The sequence below is a fragment of the Morus notabilis genome, unplaced genomic scaffold (assembly GCF_000414095.1).
Source record: "Morus notabilis unplaced genomic scaffold, ASM41409v2 Scaffold1616, whole genome shotgun sequence".
Classification (NCBI taxonomy): Eukaryota; Viridiplantae; Streptophyta; class Magnoliopsida; order Rosales; family Moraceae; genus Morus; species Morus notabilis.
The window spans coordinates 47730-62103 of record NW_010367923.1 but is presented as its reverse complement, the minus strand read 5'-3'; the positions used below and the strand labels follow the sequence as shown (position 1 = coordinate 62103).

Below are 14374 nucleotides of genomic sequence, written 5' to 3'. Positions count from 1 at the left end.
ACTGAAAATTTGACGGGATTTGAGGGCTTATTAGGTAAATTCACCCATCAAAGGCATTATGATATCTGCAACAGCAACTCAATCCACCAACACACTATCAGAAAAAGAAAAAGAAAAAAAAAAGGAAAAAGAATTCAGACGCAAAAAGGATTTTCTTTTTCTTTATTATTATTACAAAGAACAAAAACAACAAGAATTGTTGTAAAGCTCAAAAGAAGAAAAAAATGAAAAACGTTTTTCAGTTTTGCAGGTATATCTGTCTATCTCTCCCTTTCTTTATTCATCATAATATTCAATTAACACCCACTAGAATATACATATAAAAAATATGTATATATATATATTTATGTATATGTCGTTTTTATGAAATTTCATTTCATTTGCTAAAATTAGAGGCTCAGCTTTCTGTTCCTCCCACATAAGATTTTCTCTCTATTTCTTTCTCTCTTTTTCCCACTGTATCTTCCTTTTATTCTGTGGATTTATCTGTGTTGTAACGAAAAGTTTGCAAATTTCCTCTTATGGGTCTGGTATTTAATCAGAGCTGAATAGAAGAAGCAGAGCAAGTTATTGCCTTGCCCTCAGAATCCACATTACTATCCGCTGTTGTTTGAGGACTTCTTCTCTAACAACATGTCTCAAACCAACTGGGAAGCTGATAAAATGTAAGTTCTTCTCCATATTTTTTCGTCTTTTCTATCTCTATTAAGATTTTCCTATGTGGGTTTCCATTTTATTGCCATTTAATAGCATGTTTCTTGTTTTCTACTCGATTTGGCTTTCTGTGGTTTTGGGGTTTTTTTTTTTCTGGGTTTTTGTTATATTTTCTTTCTTTCATTCCCTTTTTTTTTTTTTTGAGGGGGTTCAAAAATTGTTTTTAAATCACTTTTCGTTGATTGTTTCCATGTATGTTTTCCTAGGGTTTTTGTTTTTTTGTTTTTGTTCTATTTATGGGTTTGAATTGGTAAAGTGGCTAACTTTATATTTTATTTCGTTTCAATCAGTGCAAAAGAATTGAGTATTTGGCATTACCTTACTGGGTTTTGCCCTTGACGCCAGTTTTTATTCTAAGGAATCTTATAATGTCTCTTTTTGTTTTGAGTTTTGTTGTAATTTTGCAATGGTTCGTTGTCTTTGCTCTTATCTCCTATGAAAAATTGGAGCTTTATGGTTTCTCAATAAGCTTCACTGATAGAATCTGCTCTTCTAATATTCTAACCAACAGGTTAGATGTGTATATCCACGATTATTTAGTAAAGAGGGATTTAAAAGCTTCTGCTCAAGCTTTCCAAGCGGAAGGAAAAGTATCCACGGATCCTGTTGGTATGTATATTAAAGGTTTTCTTTTTTCAATGAATATATTAATGTTAAATGTACTACAGGAATTACTCCGCTTTTTTTTTTTTTTTTTTGCGGTTTGGATTCTAAGATTTTCTTCTTTACTATAATGGTACTTGCTTTGCCATTTTATCTGGTTTTAACTTCTTGGGCGTTGATTTACAGCTATTGATGCACCGGGAGGCTTTCTATTTGAATGGTGGTCGGTTTTCTGGGATATTTTTATTGCTAGAACCAATGAGAAGCATTCAGAAGTTGCTGCATCTTACATTGAGGTCCGTTTGAGGATTTTTAGTTGCAAAGTCTTTTGGATTCACTCTTATAGGCTATATATTGCATGATTTTGGCTGTGAAGTGAGAGATCCTTTCCCTGTTATGATGGTTTCCATTTTAAAAAGCGATTGTGTTGCAGTTAAATATTTTGGTCTTTTTCTGACACTTGTACGCTGATGAAAGATACCAAATTATTCGTTTCCCCCCCACACTAATCGAGCTCTGAGCTCGTGTCAACATTATGTTGTAAATTTGTTTTTCCTCTCTTGTTTCCATATTCTGAAGTCTTGTTGTTCAATTAAAATCTTAGATGAAAAGTAACTGTTTAGTAATCTTAACATCACAAGTAACTGTTTAGTAATTCTAACATCAATTCTTTTGCTTTGAATATTTACTAGCTATACAATTGCTGGCTCTAAAATTCCTTTTTGTTTTAAAAAAAAAAAAAATTATGTCTGATTTTTTGCGTTCATAAGACCCTAAGTTGCTACTGAGGATCAGCTAGGATTTTCTAAATCGTTTTACCTCTGTATGCTTGGTACATTATAGTTACTAGTGCCTATGATCTCCATTGTTTCTTCACTTCATTGTTTCTTTGCTGGGGATGCGTGAGAGCTTCCGGCTTAATGCATATGCTTTCTTCATTATGCTTATAAATGGAAAAATTCAAGAGTCAATACTCTTTGAGTTCGAGTTTTTTATGGGAAGGTGTACAGAATATTAACCTGTTCTTCTCTTGAAGTAAATCTTTTTGTTATGCATGAGGCATGTAATGTTTTTCCGTGCTTAAAAAAAATGCATGGTTGACAAAAGCAGCATGCTAAGGTTATTATCCTTTTAAGTTATGGTTTTTGAACTAACTAGAGTAGACGGTTTCTATTGGAAGCTTAAGGCATTTTTCAAATGACAGACGCAGTTGATTAAAGCAAGGGAACAGCAGCAGCAGCAGCAGCAGCAACAACAACCCCAGCAACCGCAACAACCACCACACCAACAACAGCAACAGCAGCAGCAGCAGCACATTCAGATGCAACAGATGTTGTTGCAGCGGCACGCCCAGCAGCAACAACAGCAGCAGCAGCAGCAGCAGCAACAGCAGCAACAACAGCAGCAGCAGCCACAACAGCAGCAGCAACAGCAGCCGCTCCCCCAACAACAGCGAAGAGATGGGGCCCATCTTCTAAATGGCACTACAAATGGGCTTGTTGGAAACGATCCTCTCATGCGACAAAATCCCGGAACTGCAAATGCTCTGGCCACAAAGATGTATGAGGAGCGATTGAAACTGCCCCCTCAGAGGGATCCTTTGGATGAAGCAGCTATGAAGGTAGGTATATAATTGGTGATTTTTGGAACGTCTCTGAAGTTTTTTAACCTGTTAGAATTTTTTGTTTTTAATATTTGTTTTGTTTTAACAGCAAAGATTTGGGGAGAATGTTGGCCAGCTTTTGGATCCAAGTCATGCCTCAATATTGAAGTCAGCTGCTGCAACTGGCCAACCGTCAGGGTGCTTTTCTTTATCACTTTTTGTTGCACTTAAGCTTGAACGTACAACATGCAGTGAATGAGAATTGTTTGTAAATCATCATGTCCAAATAATAACGCCATCAAGATGGACTGTAAAACCTTTTTGCAATTTTTTGAATATCAATGCAGTGTTGAGTGTTCAAATTACTACTCGTTCTGTCCGGGGGACCGGGCTTAAATTTATAAAAATTGATACCTAATCCCGTTATCAACTTTCAACTTATTGTTGGTTGCTCTTATTTCCAGGCAAGTGTTGCACGGTGCAGCAGGAGGGATGTCTCCTCAAGTTCAAGCACGAAGTCAACAATTGCCGGGGTCCACGCCGGTATGTTATTTCTTCACCTGACCGTCTTATCTTTTTGACTTGTGTTGCTTAATCCTTTCCCTTGTTTTGAATCAGGATATAAAGCCTGAGATTAATCCGGTGTTGAATCCACGAGCTGCAGGTGCTGAAGGATCATTAATAGGAATATCTGGTACTTTTTTCATAAGTGGCTTTTCCATTGCTATTGATTTTGCAATAAGAAATTTCCTGTAGTACATTTTGATGCCATGGGAGGATTTTCTCTTATGCAAATCTCTACCGAAGAAACTTTAGGCCTTGTTCTCTTCACAACTCAAATTTTATTACTACAATGCTTTCTCTCACAAAAATTCAAATTCCAACTATTTTGCTACAGCATTTTTCTCTCACATACACAACTCAAGTTGAGAACTTGAGTTGTGAAACAAACATAGCCTTAGAAATTAATATTTCTATAGAACATAAGCATACTGCATAAATATGATTGCTGCTTACTGCTGTGGCGTCTTGTTTCAGGGTCTAATCAAGGAGGAAATAATTTGACTCTAAAAGGATGGCCGCTTACTGTAAGTTCATATAGTTTTAGAACTTTTATTTCCTTTACTTTTCTATATCACAATTATACCAGTACATTTTGATATGTTATACGTTTCCGTTCCAATACAATTCTCATTACGAGAGAATTTTTAAGAAATACTGTGTATAATTTGGTTGCTTCTTTGCTAGGGTCTGGAGCAACTTCGCTCTGGGATTCTTCAGCAACAAAAACCCTTTATGCAGGCTCACCAACCCTTTCACCAGCTTCAAATGTTGACACCACAACACCAGCAGCAACTTATGCTTGCACAGCAAAATCTGTCCTCATCATCTGCTAGTGATGATAGAAGACTTAGAATGCTTTTGAATAACCGAGGCATAGGCCTTGTAAAGGATGGCGTTTCCAACTCTGTTGGTGACGTGGTTCCTAATGTTGGGTCACCTCTTCAAGCCGGTGGTCCTGTTTTGCCTCGTGGCGATACGGATATGTTGATTAAGGTGCGTGCTGTTGCCTGTGCCTTTTCAGCTGTAGCTTTGATTGGTTTTTGTATCCCCTCCACTCTTCTAGATGTTACCACCGTGGTTCTTGACTTCTGAGATTTTCCGTTTGCAGTTAAAAATGGCTCAACTACAACAGCAGCAACAGCAACAGCAACAGCAACAGCAACAGCAGCAGCAACAACAGCAGCAGGGCAATACCCCGCAGCAGCAACAGCAGCTTCAGCAGCATGCGCTTTCGAATCAGCAGTCACAAAGTTCAAATCACAATCCTCATCAGCAAGATAAAATGGGGGGTGCTGGCAGTGTCACCATGGATGGTAGCATGTCAAACTCCTTTCGAGGAAATGATCAGGTCAGTTCTCTTTTAGTTCGCTCTTAGACGTTTTTATCGTTGTATCTTAGCCTCTTTTTATATCTTCTTACACTGACCTTTTGGCATCTTATATCTTCTTTAAAGTCTATTCAAATAAACATTTTCATTAAATATTCAAAAAGAATCACTAGATGTAAAAACATAAACTATTCTCTCTCTCTTTCTCTTTCTCTCTCTCTGTAATTTCTTTCTGTTTTTTATGTACTCCCATGATGGCTCTTGTCGAGGTTCCAAAGAATAATTTAGTCTGTACCTTGTGTACTTTTATAAGATTCCTAACATGGATATATCAATATGTTTTAAGGGTTCAAAAAACCAGACTACCAGAAAGAGAAAGCAGCCAGTGTCATCTTCTGGCCCTGCCAATAGCTCAGGAACTGCAAATACAGCTGGACCTTCTCCAAGTTCGGCTCCCTCAACACCCTCAACCCACACACCCGGAGATGTCATCTCAATGCCTGCCTTGACCCATAGTGGTAGCTCTTCAAAGCCTTTAATGATGTTTGGCGCTGATGGTACTGGTACTCTTACATCACCATCAAATCAGTTGGTGAGTGCATTTTTTCCATCCTTGTATTGGTAAAAGGAATTGACAATTCCTTGCACGTATTCTCATTGGTATTCCATTTTGGCAGTGGGATGATAAAGATCTTGAATTGCAGGCTGATATGGATCGATTTGTAGAAGATGGTTCTCTTGAAGATAATGTGGAGTCTTTTTTATCCCATGATGATACGGACCCCAGAGATGCTGTGGGTCGTTGTATGGATGTCAGCAAAGGTGTGGTCATGGCTTATTTTAACGGATAATTTTAGCCCTTGTTAGATTAGGATCCTGGGATTTTATTTATTTTTTCTAGCAGCCTATAATGTTAATCTGCTTATATTCTTGCTATGAAAAGGAAATTAGCTGGTCTTGTTGCATTGGAGGATTTAGAGATTATGGCCCTTTAGATAATCAAATCTCATTCATTTTCCAGGCTTTTCGCTAAGATCAAGTTTAGCATATGCTTTTATAAGCTTGTATAATTGAATCTCTAGTCTGATCACCAGTATTGTGCATTTTGCTTCCAGGGTTCACATTCACGGAAGTAAATTCGGTTAGAGCAAGCACAAGCAAAGTTATTTGTTGTCACTTCTCTTCTGATGGAAAACTGCTTGCTAGTGGGGGACATGATAAAAAGGTGAGTTGATTAATCTCTAATATTTTCTCTCTACTGTTGGGAGAATATCTTAGCCTGATTAGATGCTCTATGGTTGATGAATAATGCAGGCTGTGTTATGGTACACGGATACGTTAAAGCCAAAATCTACACTTGAAGAACATTCATCTTTAATAACTGATGTTCGTTTCAGTCCAAGCATGTCTCGTCTTGCCACATCTTCATTTGACAAAACTGTCCGGGTTTGGGATGCTGACAATGTTAGTTTGGCCCTTTTCTTTTTCAATTCACCAATTTTGTTCAAGCTTACTATTGTTTGTATAGAATTCTTTGTTTCTACTTCTATTTCTTGAAATATTTTCCCCTGTTACGTGTGCATAGAATGGATGTTCAAGTATTCATCTATATTTTTCTTCGATGCAGCCTGGTTATTCACTTCGTACCTTTATGGGGCATTCTGCCACTGTCATGTCATTAGACTTCCACCCGAATAAAGATGATCTCATTTGCTCTTGTGATGGGGATGGTGAGATACGGTACTGGAGCATTAACAACGGCAGTTGTGCAAGAGTGTTCAAGGTAGAATCTTAAGTACTAGGGTGCAGTGACATCTTTTTCTTTCTTTTATATGTGTGTGTGTATTTTCCTCTTCCCCTCACTATAACTGATTGGAGTTTTGGTGGTTCTGGATAACATAGGGCGGTACGGCACAAATGAGATTCCAACCCCGTCTTGGGAGGTATCTTGCTGCAGCTGCGGAGAACATTGTATCTATACTGGATGTGGAGACACAGGCTTGTCGGCATTCATTACAGGTTTAACGCTTTATTCCATCGTATTAGAAGTATAAAAACGGGCATCTGATGAAGTATAGCCAGATAAAAATATTGAGAAAAAATTCTGCCGTTCATTAATCTTTTGCTTGACTGGTATACTTGGGGGCTTCTGGCTGACATTTTTTATTGTCTTTTAATGCTTCTCTTAATTTGCAACTTTCCATCTATGTTTGTTCTCTTCGTACTGCTTTCTCCTATTTTATCAGGGGGTTTTTGATGCAGGGACACACTAAGCCGGTACATTCCGTGTGCTGGGATCCTTCTGGTGAGTTCCTTGCATCTGTGAGTGAGGACTCCGTGAGAGTCTGGACACTTGGATCAGGAAGTGAAGGTGAATGCGTTCATGAGTTGAGCTGTAGTGGCAATAAATTCCACTCCTGCGTTTTCCATCCTACATATCCTTCGCTCTTAGTTGTTGGCTGTTACCAGGTATGCATGTATTTCTTTTCAACTCGGTCAATATAATTTTTCAGTGTGTATTTTTCACATAAATTATTTCTCTAGTTTTAAAGTGGACATTCTCTAGCAACTCCAGAATTGGAAAATATTGTTTCTGACCAGCAGTAAGTTTTCAAAATGGAAAGTTTCATTTTTTTCCTGCTTGGATTTATATTAAAAATTTAGCCGGACCTGAGTTTCTCGGTTCCATTGTTTACTAGTTTAGAGAATCAGGACAATCCTTTTCTCTGACAATACATTATACATGCATTGTTGATGAGTTCCGTTCTGTACATGACACGTAACAACGAGCAATTTGTGTAGTCTTTGGAGCTATGGAACATGAGCGAGAACAAGACGATGACGTTATCGGCTCACGAGGGACTTATCGCCGCTTTGGCAGTGTCGCCTCTTACAGGATTGGTCGCTTCAGCTAGTCATGACAAGTACGTCAAGCTCTGGAAGTGAAACGGTTCCGTCTCTTAGTTTAACCATACTCGGAAGAAATACAGGATTAGGTTCGGATGTTGTAGTAGTTTCCATGTTTGCTTTGGTTGCTCGATCAGTTCGCTCCTCCTCCCCCGAACTTGACCATGTAATATTTTTATTGTTCTTGTTGTTGTATTTGTATGTCTCTTTCCTTTTTTTTTTTGTATTCTAATCCTACGATCTGTTTTTTTTAACTTGGAGATCTGACCTGACTGTCTGTGACGCTTTGAACTTATATAGAATTGGCGTCTTTTGTAATGTGGGCTGTTCTAATGTAGAATTTCTGATTTATTATCTGTTAGCGAGCTATATTTTCTCAAGTTAGATAGGTGTCGGTGTCACCGGCCTGTAAATGTTGGTTAAATTATTAAGGATCAAATTTTCATGTGTTTGCAATTCATTAAAATATGTAATAATACGTTATAATGATGGAATAAGCTGACCTTAAAGCTGGTTTAATTGGTAAAATTTATTGGTCATGAAATGAATTACTCTTTTTCTATAATAATGAAAAAAAATACAGAAACAAATATCCTTAAAAAATAAATCTAAGAAGTAAAAGTAATAACAAAAAAACTGCTTTGAATATTGAATTGAGTTAGGTGATTGGGTCATTCTGTTTTGTAACGTCTAATTTATTGCTTGTTATCTTCTGAAACTTATTACCTTTTCAAAGTTAAGTCTTCTTGTTACAGAACTTGCATATCTGGCACAAGCAAAATTGCTTGGGATTAACTTCAAATAACGATTCTCTTCTATCCCAGAATTCCAAAATGTGAGAAAATGAGAACGTAAATTGTGTCATTTTATGAACTATGTTGTTGATACCTCTAATGACTAGGGGCAAGATTCATGCTTTAGAAATCTAATGGGTGCCTGTAGATTTTAATTTTGACTCGTGATCTGTAAGATTATGGTCAATTTTGACTCGTAGATTTTAATGAACCATTGATTACTGCGTTGGGTTTAATTGCTTCAGCCAGTCATCACAAGTCTGTCAAGCTCTGGAATTCTTGTAGCTCAAAATTTTTGCACCTTATTCATGTAAATTAGAATTGGACTCTTAATGCCACTTAATCGTTGTCATTTTCTACATGTTATGGCAATCCTTAAAGATCTTCGTTATTTTTTTTCTTAACTTTTATGCACGTAATTTTACGAGTTGCTATTACTTTTGTTCTTCCATTTCTATTTTACAATTTTCTTTATTGTTTTTGTGATTTAAATTCATTTAATACTAAATTAAAAAATGACACATTTCAAAATAGCAGGAACAATTAAGTTTATAAACTTAAGTACATGGTTTTCCAAACTTGGAGAGCTACGGGGCGGAGCTACACACGGTCGAGAGTATGCAGTTGCCCCATCTATTTTTTTTTTCATTTGATTTTGTATGTATAGTTGGTTAAAATTTATAGTTTACCCCTTGAAATTAAGTCTAGAAATTTCCCTTCTCACTTATTTTTCTAGCTCCACCCCTCAATCTTTGGATCTCTAGAGCAGCGCTGAGATACAGGAAAATGCTATGTAGCCAAGTTTCTACTCAAAACCTGTTTCTTTTAACTTGATATTTGTCTATGATCCTAGTTTTTGTAGAAAACAATTGAAGGAAAAAAAATGTATTTGCTTACAAGATTTTGACTGGTCTGCATGGTTAAAGCATCCTTAAAATAAATGGATATTCTATGGTACGTCAATATACTTGTAAGTCAAGTTTTCTGTCTGTCAAATCTGCATAAAATCACTTAAAAGTCAAAAAAATATGCAAATTCAATGGTTAAAAAAAATCTAACCTATCAGTACGTCAGGCGTACAAGAGAATCTCCCTAAAACAAATAGTACTACTCTTTATTCAAGAAAAAAAAATGAAGAAGTTATCTTTCATACGTTGGTGTATATTAATGTTTTTGTTTGCTCGTAGAGTAATAGAGATAAAAGTTCGTATCGCCTGACCCGGGTCCGAATGAAAATTTTGAGCTGGATTGGCCCTTAGTCCGGTCCGGCCCTTTAGCCTAACGGGTCTAAGGCCAACCCAGAACTTACAAAGTATTTTTAAGAAAAAAAAGGGAGAAAGAGAAAAATAGATTAAGACTCGAGATGAATTAAAATTAATAGGCTAAATTACTGTTTTCGTCTATAACTAGTCTGGTTATAAATCATAACTTGACAAGTTATTATCCATAATTGTCCATAATTTGTCTGGCTATGAACCATAACTTGACAAGTTTATTCATAACTTATTTGGTTATGAACCATAACTTGACAAGTTATGGCCTATTAATTTCTATAACTAAAAATTGGCCTATATATTTTTTAAATTTTTCATATTGGTCTATTGTTTACTATTTCCCAAAAAAAAATGTGTTTAGACTGGACTCAAAACCTAAGCCTAGCTCAGGGGACTGGGCCGCCCAACCTACAAAAGTATCAGATCTCATATTAACATGTTTAACCCAACCCAAACTTATAGCTCTAAAATAATATTATCAGCATTTTATTTTTTGTGCTTTGCTGTAAATTCTAGACCTGAAGTGGAAACCAAGGAGGGAGATACTTACAAATTTTAATTAGGGGAATCATTGTTTAAACGACTTAGTTATGTGCAGTTAATATTCGATTTTTTTATAGTTTTTTTAATTTAATTTCTTTTATACATTTTCTCGCAACCTTATTATCAACATCATCATCATCACTATTATTATTATTATTATTTTTCTGGTTTGTGACGAAATCCGATTTTGACATAACGATCCGAACAAAGAGAACATTAAAGAAATCAAACTGCATATGGTAGTAGCAAGTTTATTAAATTACAATGGTTGGTTGATATTTATATTACTAATCCTCCTTTTTGTTTATTAAGACTCTATATAATTGACATATTATGAAGAAATTAGAGTATATTGGATAGTATATTCCCATAAGAGTACTTATTACATGACGTATAACGGGAATAATCACACAAAAAAAAAAAAAAAAAGTTTAAATATAGTCCATGTATGTTATAACTAGATCATATAAACGAGACGACGTACATGATAGTTGTGCTTGGATTTTTCTGTAACCAGCCTTCTTAATTATACACTAGTAATTGACATTTATATGTAACTCCTATATTTCGCTATCAAGAAATAAATATGTATTTCACCAAATATTAAGGTAATACCCATTAATGATGAGGTCGGCTAGGCGATTCCACTTCACATGCTTCGGAAAAATTGAATTTTGGCGATTTGGTTGTATATCATTGTCACTTTAAGAACTAATTTACCAAGAAATTAAACCATCTTATAACAATGAAGCAAGTAATAAAGATCAGAAACCAATTTATTATATATGTAAGACTGTCAAGCTGTACGAGAAAATAAGATATGTGTTGAGAATTCCTCCAAAATAATATTAATTTTAAGACAAAAATAAGAATGAAAATAAGCGAAAAATAACACAGAAATTTCTATGGTTCAGTTTTTGAACTTCGTCTCACAACACTCACTAAACACATTTAAATCAAGCTCTCAAAATTATGATGATAAAATCTATTCAGTAACTTTTTATAAACTCATTATTATATTGCCACGTGTGTATTTGCCGGCTAATGGATAAGTAGAAGTGAACGAAGTGGGCCATATGAATTTCAAGGAGTATTTTGGCAACAAGCTGCAATGCTTGGTCAGCAAGCAATTTGGGCAACTCTCGGGCAAGAGCTTGGGCAGTGGGCAATACATGGCTCAATTTGAGCCCTATATATAACAATATCCGTAGCTTAATTTTCCCTGAGAAAAAAAGATCGATCTAGCTAAGCAAATCAATGGGTTCGGATTATCAATCCCGGATTCCGGTCATCAATTTCTCGACGATCAGTTCGGTCGAAGTGGACCGAGGAACCGAAGAGTGGTACCATCTGTGCAAGGTGGTACGGGAGGCTTGTGAAAGTTATGGTTGTTTTGAAGCATTATATGATAAAATAACTAGGCAGTTACGAGCCGAGAGCTACTCAATGACAAGGCAACTTTACAGCCTTCCCTTGGAGACTAAGCAGAAAAACTTTAATCCAAAGCCATATCACGGATACGCTGGGGGCTTTGTCCAAATTCCCTTGTACGAGAGTTTTGGCATTGAAGATTCCTCCAACTATGAATCTGTCAAGAGCTTCACACAACTCATGTGGCCTAATGGAAACAGCCAGTTCTGGTAACTTTGTTCCGTAATATTATTCTTTTGGTTGAATTTACTACATGCTTTTTTCGTTTAATTTATCTGAAAATAACTGAATTCACTGTCATAGTCATTACATGTAAATTGTACTAGTCTTTTCCATGATAACGATGTTGTGTTAGTTTCGTGATAAAATATGTATGACATAAAACTGAGTACGGATAGTTCAATTTTTTTCTAAACTTATTAATATGTTTTATATGCACAAGCGCATGTATATTATAGAACCTGTTTGTTTTGCTAGTTTAAACCACATTTTAAACTTTTTTATTGCAATGCTTTCTCTTAAAAAAGAAACAAAAATAATTTCTATTCAAATCTATAACTAAACGGGCTGTGATATCGTATACATACAAAGAACCCGTTCATTTTACCGATTCAAGTTTAGAATTCAAGTTTTGCTACAGTAAAAAACTTTTAGAAACAATCACATTTTTTTTATTACAGTAAAAATCTCTCATATAAAGTCATATCTCAACTCGAATTAAAAATTCGAATCAGCAAACTAAACGGGTTTAAAAGTCTTCTTTTTTTTTTTTCTTTTTACTTATAAGATTTGTAATTCCCTTAACAGCAACACTGTCACGGCTATGACAAAGCGACTGGAAGAGTTGAACCATATAATTGAGTGCCTTATTCTGGACAGTTATGGTGTAAAAGCTGAGAAAATATCACCCAATTCAGTAATAATGGAATGTAAGACTCTCTTAAGGGTAATGAAATACAGAGCTCCTCCAGAAAGGGAGGATACGATTGGGCTGCATCCACATGTTGACAAACTAAAGAGCACAATCCTGTGTGACGACCACATTGCTGGCCTTGAAGTTGAAACCAAAGATGGCCAATGGCTCAAGTTGTCCCCATCTCCTCACTCCTACATCTTTCTTGTTGGAGATCCTCTTATGGTATGATCATGACTAATTCTATTTTATCTTTTTCTGCTTTTATACGTTAATATGTCCATGAGTATTACATAGCACAAATGAAAAATAAATTTAAAAAAGAGAGAAAATTGAACTCAACTTTTAAATGCATTTTCTTAGATTTTTACCATTTATTCTTTATTAATACCATTTTGATTAATGTGGTCTTTGACTAAAGGGTATTAATCAAATATAAAAGATAAAAATTTAATATTCATGTAATCTCAAAGATATTTGTCTCATTTTCTCATATAAAAATACCTCTCAAATATAGAGATGAAGCGGGTCGGCCTGGTTGAGTAGAAGAGCGGTCCAAAAATTTATAAGGGAATTTAAAAATAATAACAATAATTTTGTTTCTTTTTTAAATAACTGGATCGGGCCCGCACGACCCGTTTATACTTTTAGGCCTAATCCTTGGTTGGCCCGGCCTGTTGGCCATGGTCATTGACACCTCTGTCAAGTGGGGGGCCGTCTCTATTTTTTCTAGAGCAGGGGCTTCTAGCTTTGCTCATGATATGAACACAAACGCCTAATTAATTCCGACAAATTTCAGAAGATTAAAAAAGAAATGAGATTTGCAAAAAAAAAAAAATTTTTTTAGTTCATCTTCGAAATTTGGTCATTTCCCTAAATCACCCTAAAAATTGTCAAAAAAAGTGTAGGAAAAAAATTGAGAGATGTCTAATTATTTTATTGGCAACGTTCAGGCGTGGAGTAATGGGAGAATGCACGCTGTGAGGCATCGGGTGATGATGAGTGGAGAAAAAGATCGTTATTCCTTGGCAGGATTTACAGTTCCAATAGAAGGTACCATTGTGAAGCCACCAAAAGAGCTTGTTGATGAACAACATCCCCTAATTCTTAAAGAGTTTGATTTCATGGATTTTCTTATGTTCTCACACTCTGATCAAGGAAGGGCCATAGACTCCGAAAAACAATTATTTTCCTACGCTGGAATATAGCGGCCTCATGTAATTTCAACAATCTATCGTCGTCGTCGTCGTTTTTTTTTTTTTTCTTTTCTTCCTTTTTTTTTTTCCCCCTTTTCTGGTTATGATGAACTATACTTTGTCTTTTACCTTTACCATCCATTGTTATGTGTATGCAATAAATAAGAGCCTTTTAATTTCGCTGAAGAGAAAATAAATGAAAAGAAACGTTTTGAACTTTCTAAAATAAAAATTCTAACGTGAAATTATAAAATGACTATCTAACAAAATAAAATTCATAAAATGATCTTTTTTAATTTTATCATCATTTTTTTTTATATAAAATAATCGTTTTATAATAATTTTATAGTCATTTTATAAATAAAAATCTTTAAGAAATTATTTTACTATTAATAAAGTTTTCCTATTAAGTCATATCTAACTTTTTTTTTTTTTTTTTTTACAATTGCCCCGATAACGCTTAAAATATGTTGTATTGCTGATTCAATTGATAACGACAGTTAAA

At 35.4% G+C, this 14374-nt stretch overlaps 2 protein-coding genes across 5 annotated transcripts; both read left to right on the top strand.

Annotated features, from left to right (window-relative positions):
- Positions 1 to 211: 211 nt before the first annotated feature.
- LOC21386097 (transcriptional corepressor LEUNIG) lies at positions 212 to 8071 on the top strand. 4 transcript variants are annotated; one of them, XM_024175864.1, is made up of 19 exons: positions 212 to 250; positions 543 to 665; positions 1226 to 1323; positions 1504 to 1613; positions 2522 to 2938; positions 3030 to 3118; positions 3385 to 3463; positions 3539 to 3614; positions 3959 to 4008; positions 4169 to 4477; positions 4593 to 4832; positions 5173 to 5403; positions 5489 to 5633; positions 5927 to 6036; positions 6126 to 6275; positions 6439 to 6594; positions 6714 to 6830; positions 7074 to 7280; positions 7614 to 8071. In XM_024175864.1, the coding sequence occupies exons 2-19, from the start codon at positions 634 to 636 to the stop codon at positions 7755 to 7757; spliced, it is 2760 nt and encodes a 919-aa protein (XP_024031632.1). In that variant the 5' UTR covers positions 212 to 250; positions 543 to 633; the 3' UTR covers positions 7758 to 8071. The 4 variants fall into 4 exon arrangements, with proteins under 4 accessions (XP_024031632.1, XP_024031633.1, XP_024031631.1 ...); XM_024175865.1 differs by having other exon boundaries at positions 5158 to 5403; positions 5516 to 5633; XM_024175863.1 differs by having other exon boundaries at positions 5158 to 5403.
- Positions 8072 to 11570: 3499 nt separating this feature from the next.
- Positions 11571 to 14033, top strand: LOC21386096 (probable 2-oxoglutarate-dependent dioxygenase AOP1). Its single transcript, XM_010113783.2, has 3 exons — positions 11571 to 11969; positions 12568 to 12898; positions 13627 to 14033. The coding sequence occupies exons 1-3, from the start codon at positions 11587 to 11589 to the stop codon at positions 13879 to 13881; spliced, it is 969 nt and encodes a 322-aa protein (XP_010112085.1). The 5' UTR covers positions 11571 to 11586; the 3' UTR covers positions 13882 to 14033.
- The last annotated feature ends 341 nt before the right edge of the window (positions 14034 to 14374 follow it).